The 26,162-nt window shown below is 38.1% G+C and overlaps 1 protein-coding gene across 2 annotated transcripts; it reads right to left on the bottom strand.

Moving 5' to 3' along the window:
• Nucleotides 1-15,861: 15,861 nt before the first annotated feature.
• LOC107770713 (serine/threonine-protein kinase Nek6-like) lies at nt 15,862-24,264 on the bottom strand. 2 transcript variants are annotated; one of them, XM_016590043.2, is made up of 14 exons: nt 24,070-24,264; nt 23,063-23,161; nt 22,601-22,667; nt 20,844-20,909; nt 20,673-20,719; nt 18,716-18,761; nt 18,532-18,612; nt 18,410-18,452; nt 18,279-18,328; nt 17,871-17,952; nt 17,738-17,787; nt 17,527-17,600; nt 17,348-17,399; nt 15,862-17,263 (listed from the first exon to the last, which is right to left on the bottom strand). In XM_016590043.2, the coding sequence occupies exons 2-14, from the start codon at nt 23,158-23,160 to the stop codon at nt 16,121-16,123; spliced, it is 1,899 nt and encodes a 632-aa protein (XP_016445529.1). In that variant the 5' UTR covers nt 23,161; nt 24,070-24,264; the 3' UTR covers nt 15,862-16,120. The 2 variants fall into 2 exon arrangements, with proteins under 2 accessions (XP_016445529.1, XP_016445528.1); XM_016590042.2 differs by lacking the exon at nt 24,070-24,264 and adding an exon at nt 23,254-23,560.
• Nucleotides 24,265-26,162: the final 1,898 nt, after the last annotated feature.

The following is a 26,162-nucleotide window of genomic DNA, read 5'->3' as shown; positions in this document are numbered from 1 at the left end:
CTACTATTGCTGCTGCGTTTGTGCCGCGGCTTTTTGTGTGAAAAAGAGCTGTTTTGGGGTCATTTTTGCAGCTTTTTTTGGGAGTGATTTCGGGCTGGAATTTGAACCGATTTTACAGGCGAACTGTTGCTGCGTTTTTGCACATGTTGCAGCTGATTTTCAATTGATTAAAGGAGCTTTAGGGACTGACTTTCATAGCTGAAAAAACTGGCTTTTTGGAGGGTGTTGAGGGTGGTTTAATGGAGGTAATGTTAGGAGGAAGATGAATGTGTGGTGAGGAAGAAGAAGAGGAAGGCGGCTCGTTTTTCTTCTCTTTTTCAGATCTCCCCCCTCCCTTTTTTTTGTGTTATGTGTGTGTTTTAATAGCTGAAAATGGGGTATAGGGTTTGTGATAGGAGACAAGCATGGGGGACAAGGAGTGGGAAACAATGGAGAGAGTAGGGAGCAAAGTGTGGGGGGCACAAGCATGGGGGACAAATGAAAGTGGAGTGGGGAAACGCCTGGGAAGATGGGAGCGAGAAATATTCAAGCACGGTAAAACATTAGGTGCTCACAAGGGTAAAGCGATAATTTGATGCTTTAAGTTCAGTGTTACCAGTTTGGGAGATAGGTATTGTAGTACCTGTTAGTCCCGCCAATATTGCTGTATTTATAAATAATAATTCTACAAAATATAAGTTATCGTAATGAAACAGTAATTAATTCGAGCCCACTGAATTCACAGTGTTTCCTTAAGGAATTTAATCCCCTCCTAGTACCCAAGGTAATGGATTATTTCCTCCAAGAATAGAACGAATCACACACTGGTGTAGCGGTACTTCAAACCCCAGTGTTTCAGCGAACACAAAGTTCGGTAGCAAATCACACTTACAGTTGCTTTGTTTGAAGTTAAAACAATGCAGAACGAAAGAGTAGAAACTCAGAAAATCGTATGGAAATACTGAGAGGAAGGAGTGCAATGTATAGTCAAAGTTGAGCATTTTTTCAGTTTTGTTGGTGTTTTTCATTTTTCGTTCGTGTCTTTCTTCAACAGCTGCTGCACATATATATAGCAGCCAGCTTTGAAGATGAACGACCCTCCATCCTCCATGGTGGATCATGCACTAGCTTGTTTGTGGAGCAAGCACTTGGCCATGGTGGGAAGAGCATTAGGCAGCTGCTATTGCAGCTGGTGGTCAATACACGGATTGGAAAATATCCGTTACAAATGCGGATAATCTTACGTTAATATTTACTATTAACAAATAAATTTGGTCCAAAAAATTAATCAATCTATTTGACCAAATCCAAATCCAAATCCAAATCCAAATCCAAATCCGAAGCAGAAGCCGTAGCCGTAGCCGAAGTCGAGCCGAGCGAGCGACGACGACGACGACGCGAGGCTTGTTTTCTTCTTAACTCTTTAAGAGCTACAAGAAGAGTAATTATATATATACCCACCAAAAATCTTTTCCTCTTCCAATATGGGACAATGTCTCATTGTCAAGAGGGAAAAACTTAAAATTTTACTCAAAAATTTCATTTTTCCTCCATTTCCCATTCACCCTCATTTTAAGACTATTTCATCTTAAATAACAAAAACCTCAACAATCCCCCACATGAATGGGGAATGGCTATATCACGGAAGTATGCATGGAAAAACTATGTGATTTGCAAGCAAGGATTAATCGCATCTGGATAAGTAGGTTTCCCTTTGAACTTTCCGTAGTAAACTTATGTCGGATATACTCGGTCAATCGGTAGATTTGATATCTTTGAACCGTCGATCTTTGGTGTATACCTAGACAACCATAAGTCACACAATCAACCCTTAACCGTCTTTGTTTCTCATTGTTGTGTTCGTTTCAGCCATGAACACCGCCTGGTTTCATAAGTGCGTAGAGAACTGGCCTTACAAAGTTCTCCTTGAAGCGGCTAACACTTCACACTTATATAGGTGATTCCTAAACGTGTCATCCTGTAGATACACTATTTGATATACCCCGTATCAAATTTAGAAATCATTAAAAGGCCTTAATGCTTTATCCTTGGTACTGAACATTGTCTCATCACGAGAACGGACTAAAATTTTATTTGACAATGTTGAACCGTCATTAATGACTTTGTTTGATCTCCTTGAACCTAGATCTTGGGATCTCCAGTCTTCTAGGTAGAGTTACCGCCACAATGACTTGTTCTCGGCCATAGCCCCATTCCCCTTGATGATTTCTCAACTACCTCTCTTGTTAGGCCTTTTGTAAGTGGATCCGACACATTATCACTTGACTTTACATAGTCAATCGTGATAATTCCTCTAGAGAGTAATTGCCTAACGGTTTTATGTCTTCGTCGTATATGACAAGATTTACCGTTATACATAACGCTCCCAGCCCTTCCAATTGCCGCTTGACTATCACAATGTATGCATATTGGTGCCAATGGTTTGGGCCAAAATGGAATGTCTTCCAAGAAATTCCGGAGCCATTCAGCTTCTTCACCGGCTTTATCTAAGGCTATGAATTCAGCCTACATTGTAGAGCGGGCAATACATGTTTGTTTGGACGACTTCCAAGATACCGCTCCTCCACCAATAGTGAATATATATCCACTCGTGGACTTAGAATCAGTTGAACCGGTGATCCAATTTGCATCACAGTATCCCTCAATCACCGCAGGAAATTTACTGTAGTGCAAGTCAAAGTTCTGGGTATGTTCTAAATATCCTAAAACTCGTTTCATTGCCATCCAATGAGATTGGCCTGGATTGCTCGTATATCGACTCAGTTTACTTATAGCACAAGCTATATCTGGTCGTGTACAATTCATGATATACATTAAGCATCCCAACACACAAGCATAATCCAATTGTGATATGCTTTGGCCTTTATTCTTTGCTAATGCAAGATTCACGTCAATTGGAGTCTTTACAACTTTAAAGCCCAAGTGCTTGAATTTTTCAAGTACTGTCTTAATATAATGAGATTGTGACAATGCCAGACCTTGAGGAGTCTTATGGATCTTAATTCCCAGAATTAAATCAGCAACTCCCAAGTCTTTCATATCAAACTTGCTATTGAGCATACGCTTAGTAGCATTTATGTTGGCAATGTCATTACTCATTATCAGCATATCATCCACATATAGGCAAACAATGACTATGTGATTTGGAACATTTTTAATGTACACACATTTATCACATTCATTTATCTTAAAACCATTTGACAACATTGTTTGGTCAAATTTCGCATGCCATTGTTTGGGTACTTGTTTTAGTCCGTAAAGAGACTTTACAAGTCTACATACCTTCTTTTCTTTACCTGGAACCACAAACTCTTCAGGTTGTTCCATGTAAATTTCTTCCTCCAACTCTCCATTTAAGAAGGCCGTCTTAACATCCATTTGATGAATTTCAAGACCATACACTGCAGCTAATGCTACTAACATCTGTATGGACATAATTCTTGTAACTGGAGAGTATGTATCAAAGTAGTCTAGACCTTCTCGTTGTCTATACCCTTTGACTACGAGTCTTGCCTTGAATTTATCAATAGTGCCATCATCTTTGATTTTTCTCTTAAAAATCCATTTAGAACCCAAAGGTTTATTTCCAGGAGGAAGATCAACCAATTCCCATGTATGGTTGTTCAATATGGATTCTATTTCACTATTGACTGCCTCTTTCCAAAACAATGATTCCGAAGAAGTCATAACTTCTTTAAATGTTTGAGGCTCATTCTCCAATAAGAAAGTCACAAAATCTGGTCCAAATAAAGTAGACGTTCTTTGACGTTTACTACGTCTTGGATCTTCCTGATTACATGTACTTTCTTTTGTTTCTTCCCGAGGTCGTTTAGATCCTTCACCAAACGACTCACATTCCTTTTTATACGGATATATATTTTCAAAGAACTCAGCATTATCTGATTCTATAACCGTATTATTATGAATGTCGGGATTTTCTGATTTATGAACCAGAAATCGATATGCTTTACTATTTTTCGCATATCCTATGAAAACACAATCAACGGTTTTCGGTCCTATCTTTATCCTTTTGGGTTTAGGAACTTGCACTTTTGCCAAACACCCCCACACTTTAAAATAATTCAAGTTGGGCTTCCTTCCTTTCCATTTTTTATATGGAATGGATTGTGTTTTGCTATGGGGCACTCGATTTAATATTCGATTAGCCGTAAGAATGGCTTCCCCCCACAAGTTCTATGGCAAACCAGAATTTATCAACAATGCATTCATCATCTCCTTTAATGTGCGATTCTTTCTTTCCGCAATTCCATTAGATTGGGGCGTGTAAGGGGCTGTTGTTTGATGAATAATTCCATATTTTAAACATATTTCTTCAAAAGGAGATTCATATTCACCACCCCTATCACTTCTTATCATTTTTACTTTCTTGTTAAGTTGCGTTTCAACTTCATTTTTGTATTGCCTGAATGCGTCTATTGCTTCATCTTTACTATTCAGTAAGTAAACATAGCAATATCGAGTACCATCGTCAATAAAAGTTATGAAATACTTCTTTCCACCGCGAGATGGTATTGACTTCATGTCACAAATATCTGTGTGAATTAAGTCTAAAGGATTTGAATTCCTTTCAACTGACTTATAAGGATGTTTAACATACTTAGATTCCACACATGTTTGACATTTTGATTTTTCGCATTCAAACTTAGGCAGTACTTCCAAGTTAATAATTTTCCGCAAGGTTTTATAATTGACATGACCCAAACGTACATGCCATAAATCATTTGACTCAAGTAAGTAAGAAGAAGCTGAAATATTATTATTGTTTTTCACAACCATTACATTCAGATTAAAAAGGCCCTCGGTGAGGTAACCTTTTCCTACAAATATTTCATTCTTACTAATGACAACCTTGTTGGACACAGAAACGCACTTAAAACCGTGCTTAACAAGAAGTCCAGTAGAGACTAAATTCTTTCTCATTTCGGGAACATGAAGGACATTGTTCAAAGTCATGACCTTGCGAGAAGTCATTTTCAGAAATATCTTCCCATATCCTTCAACTTTTGCTGTTGAAGCATTTCTCATATAAACTGTCTCTCCGGGTCCAGCAGGAGCATAAGTAGCAAAAGATTCTCTAACTGCACAAACATGGCGAGTGGCTCCTGAATCAAACCACCACAGTTTAGGATTTCCCACCAAGTTACATTCAGAAAGTATGGCACACAAGTTATCAACATCATCATGGTTTACTACCATGTTTGCTTGACCCCTTTTCTTGTCTTTCTTCGGAGCACGACACTCCGTAGATTTGTGTCCGGTTTTCTCACAGTTGTAGCAGTTTCCACTGAACCGCTTCTTGCTTGGGTTGTATTTCGGACCAGAAGCCTTCTTCCTCTTTTTGTTATCTTCAACAATATTTGCTCCCATTATTGTTGAATTTTCACGGCCTCTCCTTTCAGCAGCTTTATTGTCCTCTTCGATTCTCAACCGAACAATGAGATCTTCAAGGGACATTTCCTTTCGTTTGTGTTTCAAATAATTTTTGAAGTCCTTCTACAACGGAGGCAACTTCTCAATCATTGCTGCTACTTGGAATACTTCATTGATGACAAGACTTTCATCAAGTAGATCATGAATAATCACTTGCAATTCCTGGACTTGGGTAATAACAGACTTGCTATCTACCATTTTGTAGTCCAAAAATTTTGCGGCAACGAATTTCTTCATCCCGACATCTTCAGTTTTATATTTCTTTTCAAGTGCATTCCACAATTCTTTTGACGTCTCCACACCACTGTATACATTATACAGATTATCATCCAGTCCGCTAAGAATATAATTCTTGCATAAAAAATCAGAATGCTTCCACGCTTCAATCACGATAAAGCATTCATTCTCTGGAGTTTTATCTGGCAGATCAGGAACATCTTCCCTGATGAACTTCTGTAGACATAACGTAGTTAAGTAGAAGAATATCTTCTGCTGCCAGCGCTTGAAATCAATCCCGAAAAATTTTTTGGATTTTTCTGTCGGTGCCAACGCCGGTGTTCGGCTTGTCGATGCGTTGGCAGTCACCGTCGGAACAGCTTGGTTTTCGCTTGCAGTCGTCATTTTTTCTGTAAAAGAATGACACAAACAAACGTTTAATAAACGTTTTCAAACTGGAGTAAAAATCACGTAGATTTTAATCTCCAACAAAACGCCACGAAGGCTTTACTCTCCAAAACGGGAGTTCACAAAACCACAAAGGTTTTAGTTTGCAGAATAATAAGAATAACACAAATACAGAAATAAATATTAAATTCCTTAAGATTGTTAGTCCCGCCAATATTGCTGTATTTGTAAATAATAATTCTGTAAAATATAAGTTATCGTAATGAAACAGTAATTAATTCGAGCCCACTGAATTCACAGTGTTTCCGTAAGGAATTTAATCCCCTCCTAGTACCCAAGGTAATGGATTATTTCCTCCAAGGATAGAACGAATCACACACTGGTGTAGCGGTACTTCAAACCCCAGTGTTTCAGCGAACACAAAGTTCGGTAGCAAATCACACTTACAGTTGCTTTGTTTGAAGTTAAAACAATGCAGAACGAAGGAGTAGAAACTCAGAAAATCGTATGGAAATGCTGAGAGGAAGGAGTGCAATGTATAGCCAAAGTTGAGCGTTTTTTCAGTTTTGTTGGTGTTTTTTGTTTTTCGTTCGTGTCTTTCTTCAACAGCTGCTGCACATATATATAGCAGCCAGCTTTGAAGATGAACGACCCTCCATCCTTCATGGTGGAGCATGCACTAGCTTGTTTGTGGAGCAAGCACTTGGCCATGGTTCCGAAGCCCAAGCCGAAGCCGTAGTCAAGCTGAGCGACGACGACGGCGCGAGGCTTGCTTTCTTCTTAACTCTTTAAGAGCTACAAGTAGAGCAATTATATATATACCCACCAAAAATCTTTTCTTCTTCCAATATGGGACAATGTCTCATTGTCAAGAGGGGAAAACTTAAAATTTTACTCAAAAATTTAATTTTCCCTCCATTTCCCATTCATCCTCATTTTAAGACTATTTCATCTTAAATAACAAAAACCTCAACAGTACCATTACCCACGGAGATTTCCTCAGGTCCATGGTAGTCTTGAGCAGTTGCTAGGCTTTGAGCATCCGAGGCAATGTGATGTGTGGACCCCGTGTCGATGATCCATGATGGTTGTTGTTGTGATTGACATCTAGCAAAGTTGGCTCTAGCCTAAAAATAATTGTGGGACTGGCTGCGACAAACTCGGGCAAAGTGGCCAGGACAATCACATAGCTGGCAAACCAGATTGTTATCAGACTGAGCAAAGTTCTTACGAGGCTTTATGGTTGGACTCGATTGGGTTAATTGTTGTTTGCGTTATTGTAACGCCTGTTGTTGGTATTGTTGTGAGGTTGAGTAGTAGATCGTTGTGCAATAGCAACAGTAATGGAATTTGAGAGAGAAGCATGAGTATCATGATGTTTCAGGAAGCGTTCATGGTCAAGTAACTTCTCATACAACCCTTCATATGAGATGGTAGTATCTCGTGCCCGAATAGCTGCTGAAAATTCTTTGAAATATGATCCAAGACCAGTAAGTATCTTCACAATGAGTTCCTCGTTGGATACAGGAGCACCAGCTGTAGCAAGCTCATCACAAAGAGAGCGAACCTGATGCATATAGTCAGCAACAGGTAAAGCCTTCTTTGCAAGACGAGATAAGCGATCTCATAGACTAAAAATTTATTTGAGATTTATTGGCATACGCTATGTGAAGCGCATCCCAAGCAGCCTTTGAAGAGGTTGCTGAAGCAACAGATGCAGCAAGGGTAGGATCAACTGAAGCCAGGATGGCATTTTGAATAAGCTGATCTTGTTAAAACTAGGATAGGTACGCAGGGTTGTCAACAAATTGATTGTTTGAGGAGATGGTTTGTCTAGGGACAGGAGTAGTTCCATCAAGATGTCCATAGATATCATGCCCACGCATAAGCATCGACACCTGAGCCTTCCAAAGGGAAAAATTATGACTACCTACAAGTTTAATAGGAAGCTCTATGACAGGGTTAAACTGAACAACAATGTTGTTGTTAGCAACGTCGACATTAACAACAGTAGCAGCCATTTGGGTCGGGTAGGGATGGGGAAAAGAAACTAGGATCTGACTCGCAAGAATACTTTTAAGCTCTTGATACCATAAAGAGGAAGGTTGTAGACTGAATGAAAGGGAGTTGATTTTATTAATGAAGTAGTAGCTCTTTATATAGAGCAAAATTACAACAACAAATCTTCTGGAAGATACAAATACATATAACCTAACAAACTCCTAAAGAAAAGGCTAACAAAAAAGATATAGAAAATAATCAAATATACAGATAAAAGATACATATAAGGGCTATGTTAATGGATGATCATGGTTCTAGCTCATTTGAGCATTTTATCAAACACTATGTGTGTATTAAGGTTCCATGGCCCTTTTCTGAAAGACTTCACCACCCTACACCCCATTATTTTCTATCATTAACTCACAACCTCCCCACGTACCTTAAGAATACATGCATGCAAGGTAAGCACTCTCATCCCCATGAACTAGCTTACTAATTTCCCGTTTTAGTTATATTTCAAATTTAAGAGCTTGGTGATAGAATCATACCTCTTAGGGTGAAGACCTAGGGTACTTCTCTTGATAATCTTCAAAGGTTTAAGCAAGATTTGAAGAGTAATTTTTGATGAGGATCACTTTCTCCCTCTAGGACTCTCTCTCTCATTTCAAAGATATCAGAAATAAGCTTAAAATGGTCTATGGGATGTGTTTTAACAAAATAGGATCGGGTTTAAAAACCCCAAAAATGAAGCTCCGGAACAGGTTCTGCGGTCGCATATGCGACCATATAATGATTATGCGGTCCTCGAAATGATCGCGAAAGGTGGCTCTGGGAACTGGGCTGGCCTGCTTCACTCTGCGGCCTGCAGACCTGTTCTACGGTCGCATAATGCACCGTAGAACCTCCCTCCGCAAAAGTCTAAGGATGACTTATGTGACCAAAGTGCGGCCCGCAAAATGGTTAGGCGGTCCCATAATTGGTCGCGAAAAAATGCCCCAGAAAACTGCCTCACTCTACGACCATTATGCGGTCCACAGAGTGGTTCTGCGGCCGCATAACGGGCCGCATAAATGCCTACTCCTGCCCAACCTTTTCCATGATCGTTCAACCAAAACTAGAACATACATAAGCTTAGTTAGCTAAACTCATTCTTTCTGTAACCATCACGGGCCAACATGGCCACAACTCGTAATGCATAACTGTAAGTGGGCAAACGTTCTATCAGTGATCCATCTTACTTAAAATATTAATACAGACGGGCCATCAAGGCCTCTGACATACTGTACATAATGAACCTGTATCTATAAATCCTCTAAGAGTATTCAACATCAAACGGGACAGGGCCCCGGCCTACCCATAAGTTTGTAGCAAAACTCTAACGCGATGACTTTAGACTTGGCTGCACTCCAAATGAAGTGGAGTCTTACCGATCCTTCACTAAATGCTAACATCATCTACTATGAGGGCTCGTCAAACTTATTACCTACACATGCAGGCATGAATGCGGAGTCCACAACAAATGCAATTAATATAGGTATCATGTTGGTTAGTCGTAGAGATGCGTTAATTTTTTTTGTTCGAGTTCTACCTATTCGTATGTGTCATCCTACTTTGTTTTATATTTGGATATGTCTGGTGATTCTCTCGATACTCTGGTTTGTGTCTATAGCCATAAGAGATTCTATTATGGTGGACCATGTCTATTATTCTTTTTAGGTCACTATTAGGTCTACAAGACTAGGGTTGATCTTCTATTACTTAATATAGTGGATTTTGATGTGAATTTAGGTATGGATTGGTTATATCCGTACCATGCTATTCTTGATTATCAGGCTACGACCATAACATTGGCTATGCTAGTGTTGCCGAGGTTGGAGTGGAGAAGTTCCTTGGGTCATATTCCTAGTAGGGTGGTGTATTTTCTAAAGACTCAACGGATGGTTAAGAAGAGATGCTTGGTATACTTAGGCTTTATGAGAAATGTGAGTGTTAATACTCCCACGATTGATTCAGTCCCCGTGGTGAGGGAGTTTCTAAATGTTTTCCATGCAGACCTACTGGGCATGTCACCTGATAAGGACTTTTATTTTGGTATTGACTTGGCACCAAGCACTCTGTCACGACCCAAACCGAAGGCCGTCATGAAATAACTAGAATTAAACATAAGAGAATACTCGACATTAGGATGACCCAACATGGAACACAAACTTATACATGTGACATATGGGCCTATAAGATCGTCACAATCATTTGTACAGTCAAAAGATAGGCCGACAAGGGCATACTATCATCCATATACATGACATATGTCTAGAAGCCTCTATGAGTACATAAACGTCATAAATGCCAGGACATGGCCCCGCCATACCAATCTATACATGTCCAAAGCATATTGACCAAATAGGTAACTATGGAGAAAGTGGAGTGCACCGACACCTTCCGCTGAGCTGATAGCCAACTAGGACGGCTGTCAACCTGTCTATCAGGACATGCGGGCATAAAATGCAGCATCCCCAGGCAAAAGGGACGTCAGTACAAATAAAGTACCGAGTATGTAAGGTATGAAAAACAATATATAAAAGACATGAAAGAACCATGCAGTAAAGAACTCACATGTAAGTCTGAATAACTCTGTGAATCATGAAACATTTATAATGTCATGCATATGCATATAAATGTCATGTCATGCATAGGTATATGCGTACATAACATCATCAAGCCTCTGAGGGCATCTTATCATATAATCTCGGCCTCTGTGGGCAAGATCATCAACGTATACCAGCTTATCAGGTGGTGGTACGTATATAATGTCGTAACCTTTTCCCATACCCCATGTACATATAATATACGCGTACATAACGCTATCTGGTCATGAGTCAATGTACATATATAAATGAATGCAATGCATAATGAAGTAAGTCGATAAGATCTCTCAGAATGTGATAAGATAAATATGCCTTCGATTAATATCATGAAATAAACTTTATCAACTTATGAATTTTCTGAGACCCATGAACAGACGATATAATAATAGGACACATGGGGAATCAAGAACATAGGCACCCTTAGTACTTCTAAGAATCGAGTCATTTATGAAAGTTCCGCGTTTGCTCGTTTCATTTGTATCATATGGATCATGCCAAAAGGGAAGAAGGGATAGACTTAACATACCTTATAGAAATCTGTCCTATAACAATTCTAAACTTAGCTCACTATACCTTAATCTACAACAACAACAGTGAAGCTATTGTCAAGTTACGAATGACTCTCTCATTTATATAACGAAAGTAACTTAATGTTTAACAAAAAAAGGGCAGCATTTCCCCTGATTTTACTGCTCCCTCAAGCCTACTATAGGCGAGACAACAACATAATACAATCAGCAACTCAAAAAAACCTAACTACAATTCGGGACTTTTAATACAATAAAAACCCCAAATATACCATAACACACCCAATCAACAAGTTATCAAATAGCCTAAAACTATAACGACGAGCGACCAGCCCACTACCCTACCACATGTGGCATTTCTCCACACCCTTTTATCCTTCAAAACTCCATAAATCAGCAGTACAAGAGGCCAACACGAGTGGAATACAAAGCAGTCCGCCAAAAGTGGAATAAATCGAACTCACGACTTTCGATCACCGTCCCGTGAGTTCTAACTATTAGGAAATGAATTTATCAACTTTCCTTGATATTTAAAAGCTTAAATACAGAAAGTAGGCATTTTTATTAACTATGAAGTACCTTCCAAAACTCAAATTACAAAGAAAGAGAGAGGAGCTATAACGATACTTATGTCGTAGGGATCGTTCTAATGTTATCACTTCTTGATTTTGTACCCTGGATGTTAATCTTCTCTGAAATCCTTGTAGAGAACTTAAGGATAGTTTATGGGGGTTCTCTGTTCGTGTTCTATGAAAAATGAAGAGAAAGACGACTTAAAAACTTTATATATCAATTTTTGAAAAGTCAAAGAGATGCTAGCTTGGCACCCTAGCATTGGCCCTTCTTCAGACGCTCATATCTTTTTATCCGGACGTTGTATGAATAAACGGTTAAGAGTGTTGGAAGCTATATTCAAAGAAATTCAATTTGGTATATAATATGTCCCAAAAAGACCTCTTATAACACACGAAATATATTTCTCAAAAAGCTTCATTACAAGGCAAATCCTTAGCCGGATTTTCCGCAACTTAAATCCGATTTCGCCCAAACATTATATTTTTTATCCTAACATCATATATAGTCCTATTATGACTTTACACTCATTTAAATCATGATTAAAAAGTCTCATATTCATTATATATCACCTTGGAATGCACAAGGTGTAACAAATTTCAAGTATAATGGGAAAAAATCGCAGCTACATTTGACCTAATTTTCAACACATTTATGAATGTGAGAATCCCCATTCGACTGGACCTACTGATTAGACCCATGTTTGCCTTGGTTACTATATACCCACCGCTGTTGATCACGCCCTGATGGTAGTGCTCTAGCTGAAGACTGAGCAATTGACTGCACGGGTCTCGATGACACTCTCATATGTAATGCCTTTCCACCATTACCCCCACTGTAAGAGCCACTAAGATTGCATGTGGATCGGGTCTTTTTGTTATTATCTAGCTCTCTTTATTTTTTACTTTCGATCCTCCGTACCTTGAGCAAACGCCACCATTTTCCATAATTCATATCAGAATTCAAGGCAGCCGTAGCGGCCTCATTAATTACCAATGGACTAAGTCCTTGCACAAACCGGCGCACTCTAGCCTCCATAGTGGGCAACATGTAAATAGCATACTTGGACAGGAGCGTGAATTTCACATGGTACTCCCATACACTCAGGCTACCTTGCCTCAGGCTCTCAAACTCAGCAGCACGAGCCGCCTTAGTTTCAGCCGGCAAGAAGTGGTCAATGAAAGCATCAGTAAACTTACTCCACTTTGCAGGAGGGCTCTCTTCTTCATGGGACTCCTCCCATAGTTCAAACCAAGAATACGCCACCTCTTTCAGGCGGTAGGAGGCCAATTCCACTGCCTCTGTTTCAGTAGCACGCATAACTCTGAGAGTCTTGTGCATCTCATCAATGAAATCCTAGGGATCTTCCTCTGGGTTAGTACCCATGAACACTGGAGGATCCAATTGGAGAAACCTATTCACCCTGGAACCAGTAGAATCCCCTGGCTGACTAGAAGAAGTAGGCCCAACACTCGATCTCTGGGCCTGAGAAGCCACTATATGTGCCAACATCTGTATGGCTCCCCTAACATCAACATCAAAAACACCAGAATCGAAAGCTGGAGCTGGATGTGGAACTGGAATACCAGTCGGAGGGACCGTTGCACCCTCAGTAGGTGTAGGGACATGTGCAGTCTGATCAGTTATAGTAGAATCAGGCAGTGTAGTAACTGGAGGAATATCCTCACTCCTTGGGTGCTCACCCGCATCATCAATTATATGATCAACTGCCACTCCTGGGGTGACATTGGCCCTTTGGCCAGTTCTTGCATTCTTCTTAGGCGCCATATACTGAGAGATAGAGTAAAGCACCAGTTAACGGAGGAACAATCTTACAATCAGCTTTATCGCACGATCAAGGACATGAAAGAAGGGTATTATTCCTAAATGCCCATGTAGCATCCTAATTATAGATGTGGTCGACAACACACCGATAGTAAGGACTCTACTAGACACGGCTCCAAGACATCCTAGGACACTTTAAAACCTTAGGCTTTGATACAAAATTTTTCACGCCCCAAAATCGAGGAGCGCGACCGGCGCTTAACCGAGTGAACCTGACCGAAAAAGCCTGTTAGATTCCTTCTACCCAAATTTATTCGTGAATAAAGAGGAGATGTACTCCGTTAATCAAATACTAAAGAGATTTCATTCCCATTAACAACATCATTCAATATTTTCAAAATAGTACGTGTTTATAGATTTAATGAAAAACATGTTGCCAAATACCAACAGTTCTAATTCAATTTCAACATCAAATACCACCCACAACCTGTCTACGGAGCCTCTAAGTACAACTGAAGAGTAATATGGAAATGCCGGCAACAAGGCCCCAGCTATACCTCAACCATAAAGTACATGAGAAACAAAAGATACATGACCCCAAAATAAAATGGGGCTCACCAAATCGGTTGAAAAGAGTGTACTGCTATCACTGATCAATGCCACCTGCTGTAGAACCACCTGCATCCATTAAAGATACAGCGCCCCCCGCAAAAGGGACGTTAGTACTGTCGAATAGCACTAATATGTATAGCTAGAAATCCTCTTTCAAAATAGAATGCCCATATGATCTATACGTGAAACACATAATATAATGTAATTGAAACAACCTGTACAAACAAGGACACCAAAAAAAAAGGGGCACCTATTGTCTGCATTAATAATGTGTCTCATTAGACCGTCCTTAGTGTTCACATATCATATTATACACTTATGCGTTTCATAGACCGTCCATAGTGTTTATTCACACCGTACATCTCTACCTCTTATACACAATGCACTTATGCGTTTCATAGACCGTCCACAGGATTTCATATCACAATGGATTTCATAACACAATGTACTTATGCGTTCATAGACCGTCCACAGGATTTCATATCGCAATGTACCTATGCGTTCATAGACCGTCCACAAGTTCTCATAACATAAGGTACCTATGCGTTCATAGACCGTCCACAGGATTTCATATCATAATGTACCTATGCGTTCATAAACCATCCACATGATTTCATCATAACACAATATACCTATGCGTTTCATAGACTGTCCATAGGGTTTCATAACACATTGGAAACAAAAGTACAAATACGTACATCTCATAACCTTTCAACCACTTACAACATTATTATTTCATTGGCTCTCTTGGCCATACATATGATTCTTTATTCATGGCGCAATGGCCGTATTTTATATTCCACACTTTCATTTCTTCCCTTTCATAGATCATCATCATAATTATCAACAAGTAGAATATTCCGGAAATCACAACTTTAAGTTCACTAGTAATGAAGGCTTTAAACATAATCGATTTCTTTCCAATAAATGGAGTAAAATGATTGGCAATCGAAGTACAAATTAAAATCATACACAATTTTCCCTCACGAATATGTAAGAATGCAAAGCACATTGAAAGTCACTTACAAAGCATAGCATTAGCTAAAACAACCACATATGGGCATCACTTGAGTTCATAAACTTTTAGCCGATTATATTGTCGAAGTAAATTTTTGGAATAGTTGAGTCAAAGCTCATTTCATAATCTTTCTCACATTATTTCATTACATCGGCACCATTGACCACAAGTATACCTTTCACTATTGGCACGTTGGCCACACTTTATATTCCCAATTCACTGATTTCACTTCCAACCATCTTTATAGGTTATCAATTATAACACATTCCCAATCAAGACTTTAGTCCTTTACAATCTTGAGCTTGGTAATAGTTTGGAAAGGTCCCTATTCACAGAGATCGAATTTGGGGCCAACAACTTTTTCCTCACGTCTTTTGCTCCCACGAAAACATTTTCAGAAAGAACAATAACAACTAAACTTCAATCCCAAACAATTCTGGTAAGCTATATAAATTAAAAAAAAATTCATTGTTTATGTCACCTCACTTAAGCCCCTCTCAGTCCAATATTATAAAGAACTGTTATAACAAATAAGACGACAAACACAAGCATATCTAAGAGGCTAAAGAAATCTATGACATTTCTCTGTTCGGCATGCAATAAGGTTGGTACGCACTTCTGGAGCTCCTATGAACCCTTTACTTCATTAATAGTGTAAAACCAAACAGTATAAGAGTCGTAAATATCAAAGAAACATTGAGTCTCTAGCTATAATTTTGTCCAACAAGACTTGCTGATTTACAGCTATCCAAGTATGTTTCCTTAAGTAATCATTTAGCAGGGGATCAAACACTTACGAAACACGTTTCTGTGTCCACCATGGAAAGAACACAAATCACTTTCGAACAGTGATATCACCGTTATGGAAAAGCTTCTGTGCAACATCACGATTCCTTGGCCAACTTTTGTGCGGTCATGAGGCTTTTTGTCAACCAGATTGCTGTCTCTCTAGACGACATTCCGTCATCCCCAAATGGTTTCAGCACACCTGCAAGCTCATCGATTTTTTCCTGCTTAAGAAGTCGTGCACAAACCTCCAAAAGAGACTCTAAAGCTTCAGCTCTTTGTTGAGTGGGATTCCCCCAATCATCTTTGCGCTCGCTACCAGCTAATGCGGCTAGTGACTTGAGCTGTGAAACCTTATCATCCAGTGCTTGAAGAGCATATTTCCTAGCCTGTTTTGTGTCATTAACCATTGTTGCTTTCTTTTCTAGCTCATCTTTATGTACAAGTGAACCATTGCTTTCAGTTGACATGCAGTCATTAGCAACTTCTCTACTCTCACTACCATTTTCAGTATCAGTGGCATAGCACCTTGGTTCTGCCACGGAATCTGGTTTTGCCGGCTGCGAATTTGATGAAGTGCTTTCATCATCAAAGCACCGTGTTTTAACGCTGCAGATTTCACTAGACAATGTCATTCCGCTAGGCTTTCCGGAGATACTATCCACTACATTTGTCTCAGCTTCCTCATTGTCCGTTGGACTGCTCAACACCTCAAGCTCTTTTGTTTCACAACTTTCCCTATCACACTCTTCAAATTGTTTAACATGCTCAGGAGAAGCATGCTCTAGTTCCTCGGACCATGTTTTTGCCCTTGAACTTGAAGAGTTTGGTGTAGTCGTACTTCCCATTTGCCAGAGTCTCTCAGTTTGATCATCTCCATAGCAAATAGCTACCTGACTCGTCTCCCCACTTTTAGAATCCTCACTATCCTGAGAGATCCTAACTGAGTAGCTTGTTGGATCAACTCTCTTAGTCTCAAGTTTGGCTTTGAACGTATTATAATTGTCTGATAAGTTTCTCGGCTTTATGTTATCACTTTCATCAAAGTAAAGGACAGGTCTCTTCTCTTTTAGCTTCAACTGTCTGTCTCTGCTGTCTCTAGGACTGCTAGATTTTCCAGGTGATGGTCTTGCTTTCTCTTTTGTGCTGCTTGGGGACTTCACTGGAAGATACGCAGATGAAGGGTTGTGACACAAGAGGAGGTATGGTTGCAAATGTTGATGCCTTAACAACTCGGCAGCCTATAAGTTTGAGGTGAAAAAGATATCAGGATGAATGATGAATCTCTATTTAATAACATTTGAACACATGCCGCTTGCACTCACCGTAGGTCTGTGTTCTGAATTTTTCCTTAGCATGCTCTTTATTATCTGTTTCCTGCAAGCATTGAATCTGTTTTTTCAATTGACTGATTTGTTTTATTTGTGGCGTGATGAGAAGTTGCAATGCTAGTAGGAAATAAGAAACACTTGTTAAGGCTGGTACAGAAACTGAAGATACTTACAAGGTGGAGGAGTATATAATCGGAAGTGGTGACAAAGAACCCCGGTTTATTTTGCTGATAAGTCCAATCTTGTCCTGTTGAATCCATATCTCGTCAGCACATCATATAGAAAATATCATGATAAAGAATTTCTTTTTTTCTTTTATCGGTAATAAGGATAATTTTCCAAGGTACTGTTTATGAAGTTCAGATAGCAGAAAGATCAACTTACAGGAGCTCTAAATGGTGGTTGATGTGCGGCAATCTCAAACATGCAGCATCCTAGAATCACGTTAAAACGTTATTCCTGTATTAGGGACATGATGCGAAGAGCAGGAAATAAATTACTCCGTCAACTTTCTTACCAAGCGACCATATATCAGATTTGTAGCCATAGGGCATACCAGCAAGGAGCTCAGGGCACATGTTGCTTGAAGTGCCAGCAGCCTGTTTTCAGCCAAGGAAATTGCATCAAATTTGTTCGGAAATTAAGGATTAGATGTACAACTCAGCATGTTTTTCTCAAATGTACTAAGCTTGGTGTGTTGGAGGTGGGGTGGGGTGAGCGCTTTATAATATGTTTACCACAGTATTTTATCCTTACAAGATGATTTTTGTAACTGAAAAAAAAAACTAATTGGTTTTCTCAGCAGTCAAGGGAGAAGGAATTTCTCTCTTGCTAAATAGATTTTATATTGAATTATTTGTTTAGGTGATAATAGTTGGTTGCCCGTAAATAAGAAGGTGCGTTTTTGCACTACAGAAACTCATACCGAGGAAGCAAAGCCTTCTGCATCTATCAATTTTGCTAACCCAAAACCACCTGTGAAAATGAAGTGAATTTGATTATGGGTAATAAAGGAGAAAACACACCCCAATCAAGCACTTGGTCTGGCATGCTTACCTAACCGGATGTCATTGTCCTTTGTGATGAATATGTTACATAGCTGAATGCAAAGTAGCTCATGTTAAAATATGTCATACTAAGAAAGTTTTTCTATTTCAGTGATTACAGCACATCTTTACCTTAAGGTCTCTATGATGAACGCGGTTGGAATGCAGATGCTCCAAAGCTAATAATAGCTGAGTCAGCCATTTGCAAAGTTTCTACAGAGGAACGGAAAACACAACAAAACAAACGCATGCTATGATTTAAGCTACTAGGAAGGCGCAGAGAAACTTCATAGGTATTGAAATTGCATCTAACTACCTCTTCAGGAAAAAGTGCTCCTCTAGACTTCCTTAAGATCTCTGCCCTGAAAACCGGAAAAAAAATTGCCACCATCCTTAGATTACACCAAAAAGAAGCTCTATAATTATCCTATTCATCTCTTGTTTTCAACTTCAATACTCCTTGTATCCTATTTTAATGACACCATTACTATTTGGAGAGTACAACAACAACATACCCAGTATAATCTCACAAGTGGGGTTTGGGAAGGGTAGTGTGTACGCAAACCTTACCCCTACTTGGCGAGGTAGAGAGGTTGTTTTCGATAGACCCTCGGCTCAAGAAAAGGTGAAAAGAGAGAAAGGAAGAAGAAGACGAAGAAGAAAGAGGAAGAAGAAAGAAAGAATAGGGGGACAAAGGACGATAAGGAAAAGGGGAAAAAGACAACTACAGTAACAACAATAACAACAACAACAACAACAAAATAACAAGTAAAAGAAAAAGTAGTATCAAATACTAACAAACTAGAAAATATGATACACAGAGCGAACGAAACAATAAGCAAATACTAGGGGTCAAAGAATACGAAAAAAAACAAGGGAGCTACTAATACTACTAAAAAGGAACGGGGAACTCTCGACTACCTACTAGCCAACTACCCTAATTTTCGACCTCCACACCCTTCTATCATGGGTCATGTCCTCAGTGAGCTGAAGTAGCGCCATATCCTGCCTAATCACCTCTCCCCAATACTTCTTCGGCCTTCCTCTACCCGTTCTCGGCCCCGCCACCGCCAACCTCTCACACCTCCTAACAGGAGCATCCGTACTCTTCCTATGCACGTGCCCGAATTATCTCAGCCTACACTCCTGCATCTTGTCCTCCATGGGGGCGGAGAGTCAAACCATTAATTCTTTAAAGGCAAATTTGTCAGCATTTTAAAAATATGTTTACTTTAATATCTATACATATAAGTACATTTCTGTAATTCCTAAATATGTACAATTTATTTTAAAATATTTAATTCACTATAATTAGATGTGTTGCCTCCTCGTACTCTGATCCTTCCATTCTTCTTGGTATGGAGTATTTGTGAAGCCTGTCTTTCATTCTCCAGATACTTGAAATTGCATACAGCAGAGGCTGGAAGCAGCCACAAATGCTTGGAGAAAAGGTCACCTCTACAAACAGGGGCGTACGCAGGAATTTTGTAAGCGGTGTCAAAATTTATAGAAGAACTGGAATATAACTTTGATTATCGTACTTCTAGACAAGAAATAGCCTTAGTCTATTGGTTTTGTTGAGTCTTAAGTTAGAACATGTCCTGAGTTCAATTATACAACTACAACAACAATAACCCAGTATAATCCCACTAGTGGGATCTGGGGAGGGTAGTGTGTACGCAGATCTTAACTCTACCCTAGGGTAGAGAGACTGTTTCCGATAGACCCTCGGCTCCCTCCCTCCAGAAACTCCCCACCTTGCTCTTGGGGTGACTCGAACTCACAACCTTTTGGTTGGAAGTGGAGGGTGCTCACCACTAGAGCAACCCACTCTTGTCAATTATACTTTAATCACAATTTTTAACCACAAAGGCTCTTTCAAATATTTGCAAAAGAAAATGTCCTAGTTGAGGTTTGAACCTTTGACCTCTTTGAGCAAAATCAAGCACATAACCAATGCGCCAAGACACACTTTACGTCAAGTGGTATCATTTTTTCCTACTTATTCGTTTCCTTAAGTAAAATTTTCCGACGAAGTGGTGTCGCGTGACACCACTTCGTTAAGCGTGCATCCGCCCCTGTCTACAAACACAGGTTAACCATATTGTACAAGAAAAATATAGACCTTGTCTGTGACGAAGAATTTACTTAAGCATTGTTTTTTCTTCCCTCATTTGGTGGATTCTTGTGTACTTTATTCTTATCTCGCACTATAAAATGGAGAGGACGGGGTACGCATCTAGAAAGGTTCAAAATCAGGGATAACCACTCACATGTTTCCATCTTCACAATAATTGGTAACGATGCATATACAGCTCCCCTGAAAGAAAAAGAAAGTCAAGCTTTTCTTGAACAGCGCAGCTTAAGTACAAATAATTGCTCCTAAGAAAGGATACTTTTTGCACTTTCAGATCCTATAACCGCAAAACTGGATAATATGATACCTTTTCAATCCAAGCATCTTTGTACTCCAAAATATATGGATGGCTTAGTTTAGCTATCAAATTCATCTGCAACAGAAAAATAACTGTCTATCATCAGATAGAAGAATATTTCCAAGCATATCATGCCTCCAAGTTAAACTTTTGATATAGTAAATTATATGATGAGCTGAAGATTTTGTATTTAAATGCGCTTGGATTCAAAAGTAAGACTGAAGTAACTAAGAGCTCGTTTGGTACGATTGATAAGGGATAATTAATCCTGGGATTAAATTTGAGATGAGTTTATCCCACGTTTGAAAAATTGCGGTATAACTATTGTAGTGTTATTTTTATCCCCATGGGATGGTGGGATAACAATCCCGGGATAACTAATCTTAGGATAACTTGTTTCCCGACCAATGACCCTTAAGAGCCTAAGAGTGTCCATAGTCCATACTGCCTATTCGTCAAAGTGAATATTTGATAGAGATATGTATAGTGCTTTGCGACCACATTATCCGCTTCTAGGGAAAATCTAAGGTGCAAAGTGCTTTAAAAGTCTGGACTCATATCATATGAAGTTTGAAATGCGGTTAACATGGTAAAATAAATATAGAGTTTCTAGCCATCCACTATGAGCTCTACAGATAAGTGAGAGTTTACAATTACAATATAAGTTTCTGTTTTTTAAGGTCAACAGAGATAGCTTCAATCTAAGATTTTGGTTTGGATTGGTCCCACATAGATATCTCACACTAGTTTTCATCCTTTCTTCTCCATCTACAAGCATGAAATTTCCATCTTTACTTCTAGAGCAAAAAATTCTACTTTAAATATGATGTAGCTCATCCTCCAAAAGATTTATCCTTCGAATGCAAACCTTGTGTTAATACACTTGGGACCTATATTGCTCATCGGGTGCAAACTGGCCCTTATGCGGAGAACATGTCAATAAATGGTGTTTCATATCTACTTTACCATTTATAGGTTAGGTTTCCAATAATAGAAGTCATATGATGCTCCACTCCCGAACGTATTCAGGAAGATCACTCCTTACCCAGTCCAGCATGCTAAACATTCATGATCTTATCCCACGATTTAACTATTAAGCAAAACTCCTCGAAGAAAGAAAGTTTCGCATGGAAGACAACCCCCTTCAAATGCACGACAACAGTAGGTCAGGAAAATGTTAATAGTAAAGGAAGCATGATGTGGTACGAGAATGACGATCCAGGATATTTGGACAAGAAGACTCACATGCAAATTCAACTGCTATTGTTTGCATAACATCATCTCATGTTAGAAGCAACTGGAGTAGAAAACAAATTAGCTTGAGGAATCACATAATGGATGGCTGGAGAGGACATTAGCGGGGCTGATTGTAAGAAATGTGAATACAAATATCCATATCCAACCATTGAATTTCGGTACCAATAGGCCATTAAGAAAATGCCAAAAGAGAGACATAATAAGATGTACATCAATAACAATCAGTATGTCAAACTACTTATGACGGAACACCTCATACAATGTAGCTCGCTAACGAAACTAGAAAGAAAGCTATTCAATTAGACAACCTAAGACTATATTGTTGGTGTGAACTGGATTATGTCATAGATATGACACCCCCATGCATTTCATTGTTGGCCGAAGTTTGTGACTAACCAACTTAAAGTTCAGCAACTTCGAAGAATAATGACCAAAATATTATTGGTTCCCAAGTAATCAAAATACTATTTTTTTCAGACAAGAAAATTCAGAGAAGCACTTGAAATGACCTCCAGATTTGCAGCACGCTTGGATTTTTCTGTCTGTTTTGCTAATGGTATTTTCTTCAGAACATACCTACAAGGAAAAGGAAAATAAGAACTCCATAAGATTGGATTTACTTTACTTCTCTTTACATCAAAGTAAAGAGAAGATTATCAGCACAGTACAAGTTTTCCTCTATTTTCTTTTCTTAAATAAGAATACACTTCATCAAGACAGGACAAAGCTATGCATTACGCTGAAATCACACTCCTTAATGTGAAATTCAAGAGAGCAAACCAACATCAAACTAGCTTCTAAAAGTTTCAATAAATTCCCAAAAGTGCTAATACAGAATAATTTAGTCAGACTTCTCAAACTAAAGCTGCAACAGCTGGCAAACTAGAATATATAACTGGAAGTAAACCAAAAAATTCTCTTTCAGACAAAAACAAGTAATATAAGGAAATAAATTAGTACTATTTGCTTACTTCTTCTTATCAGTTCGATGGAGAACAAGAAATGCAGTTCCAAAAGCTCTTCTTTCCAACTGTTCTATCACTTCATAATCATCAATCCGGGTCTCCATTCTGCCATTAAAAACACAGACATTACACTGTTCAGTAAAAATAACAGTTAAAGATTCAATCTTTATGTTAATTGAACTGGTTCTTGAACTCACCCAACTCAAAACTTAGGCAAATCTTTACTTTATCCAGCAAGAAAAAAAAAGATTTTGGAAGTTGGGTATTTGAGATTGTTTAAGTTTGGGACTTGAAATGAATTGGGACAAAGGTATAGTGTTAGTATGATGTCAAGTGCTGTAACTGCAACTACTTGCGGTACTATGTTGTGTGTGTGTGTGTGTGTGTGAGAGAGAGTGAGAGAGAGAGAGAGAGAGAGAGAGAGAGAGAGAGAGAGAGGGGGGGGGGGGGGGGGGGGGGGGGGGGTGTAGTAGGGGCTAAGATTTAGGAAGGCAACATTAATTAATGCCGCATTGGATTCCAAATACCAACATATATATTAGTTTAATTAATGAGGAGTTAATGCGCGCGGAAAACAGGTCTAAATGAAGCAAAACTCCATTCCAATACCACTGACATTAACTTTCTTTTTAACTCATTTTTGCCAGGCTGAATCACCAACTAACCAAGTTTACGATAAAATTAGGAATATACTCTCAATAAAAAGGACTAGCATAATTTTTAGACTCTTTTATCAAATAATGAGCAACTAGATTTGCTTGCCTCTAAATCTAAATCAGAGCAAATAAACTCATAATTTCAGCATGCGTAACATTAATACAACCTCAAAAAATCGAAGACGTTGCATCTACAAACTAACCTAAATCACGCACAACTCCTCTCCACTATAGTCTGAAATAAGGAAGACAGTTGTATCTAGTGGAAGTACTTACTAGACTTTTCAATCGCTTTTCATTCATCTTTTAAAAATTTCAAAGCTTCAGATAGCACATAAGTAGGGGGAAGAACTTTACCATTCCACACAAATTCGTTCCTCATGGTCAAAATTTTCCAAAAGACTATACATGTCCGCTAGCCTTCAAAGAATTTGAGTCATTAACAACACCTCTAAGAAACTCTTATGCTAATGCCTTCTACATCCAGTTTATACTACCATGCAATCCGGACTTCTCTCGCCTTCTCGCAATCAAGGAATATATGTTCACTATTTTTCTTCGAGCCACAAAAATAATAATTAATACCTCTAGCTAGTAAATTTAAGAGTTAAATATCCTAAAATCCCCCTAAACTATTATGTTTTTGTCAACTTCTTACTTAAACTATTCTGCGTCCCCCAAATCCGCTTGAACTATATTGTCCTTCGTATTAAAATCTCACAATTGCATTCTTAGAGGTGTGTCTAGTGCACGCTCCTAATTATCGAAAAAACTTGCCATGTAGCACTTCACGTGGCTATTTAACTCAACCTAAAACCCGCCTAAACCATCATTTTTTTGTCAGTTACCTACTTAAACTATCTGATATCCCCAAAAACCCCTGAACTATATTCCCCTATATATTAAAGCCAGAGGCGGATTTAGGATTTGAAGGTGACGGGAGCCACAATTTTTTTAATGTACACCTTAAAATAACTAATATAGAGTTTGTTCGGAACGTTTGTCCAATTTATTTATTTATTAGTTTATTCAGGCAATTAATAGGCATTTTTTATTTAAAATTAGAAAATTATATCTCTTTCCCAGAATATACTTGTGAGATTTTACTGGATATGTTATTGTTGTTGTACAAAAATTATATCTCAGACATCAAGAAGCAAATATAATTAGCATTTTAAAGAAGGATTCACACCTTTATTATTAACAATACAAGTAAAATCAATATTTTTACTAGGGAACTGCATCTTTTTTTTTTTTATGCTAAAAGTAAATTTGCACAAGTAAAATAACATCTTTTATAAGGGAATTTCACCAATAAGAATAAGAAAAATAAAAAAATATCTTCAATAGATAAATTATACACCATAAGTAAATGCAGAATTAGATAAACTACAAGATCCCAAAAATTAAAATAAAAAATCTCATATTTTTCTAAGTAATACTTCCGAAATATTCATCATAATTTAATAGTAAAGATAGTTAAATTGTATTTAACAATCATAGAATAACATAAATTTTTATGTTATAATAATAAAAAAAATTATAAAAATTAAATTTGATCTCAATCCAAAATTTCTATCAAGACCCAAATTTTTTGATTTTGTTAAAAAAAAATTAAAAGATTTGAATTAAGAGAAATTATTATTTCACGGTATTTAAAATATAGGAGGCTCTTTTTTGAGTGTCTTTGTTAAAGATCAGAGATAAAATAATAGAATAGAGGAAAACATATTAAAAAAAAATAAACGACAAATAGGAAATTGGGAGGTAGCTAAAAAGGGAAATGACTTGGACAAAGGAAATAAAAAGCACAACAAAAAAGAAAGTTAGACAAGGTTCAAGATAAATTCAAACTTGAATTTTGCACACGAGAAACGCTCTCACAAAGGTCTACCAGCCATGGCACCTTTGTCTAGTTTGCGATTGGAGGTGGCAAAATCAAATATTTAACCTAGTTTAAGAATATTTTTACATAAATATATGATAATTTTATCAATCTAGCGGGTGTCGTACCACCCCCATCCTAAAGGGTGGATCTGCCCCTGATTAAAACTTCATGTTGGACTTTTAAAGATGTGTCTGCCAAACTATATTAATTTATGATTTGTACAAAAAAAAATTATATAGTTTACTCATGATGTATTACTCTCGGATGATTGATTAATTTTAGGAGTTCTGGCCAAAATAATATCTAATGTATTGTGTTAATTTTAGGCTTTATTGTGATTGTACTTTATGCTAGACTCCAATTGAATAAGTTCTAATTTATATTCACTTTGTAGCACAGTAAAAATATAAATAAAGGCATATAGTGTTGCATTTTTTAAAAGTCATCTTATATTACATAAAAAGATTACACAAAATAAAATTTCGCAAATAAAAATCAATTGGCCTACAATTACATTTACTAATTCTAGATTACATAAAGAAGGTTCAAGAGATTCAATTTT

Source organism: Nicotiana tabacum, chromosome 24 (genome assembly GCF_000715075.1).
Source record: "Nicotiana tabacum cultivar K326 chromosome 24, ASM71507v2, whole genome shotgun sequence".
Taxonomy (NCBI): Eukaryota; Viridiplantae; Streptophyta; class Magnoliopsida; order Solanales; family Solanaceae; genus Nicotiana; species Nicotiana tabacum.
This window is presented reverse-complemented; position numbering and strand designations above follow the sequence as displayed.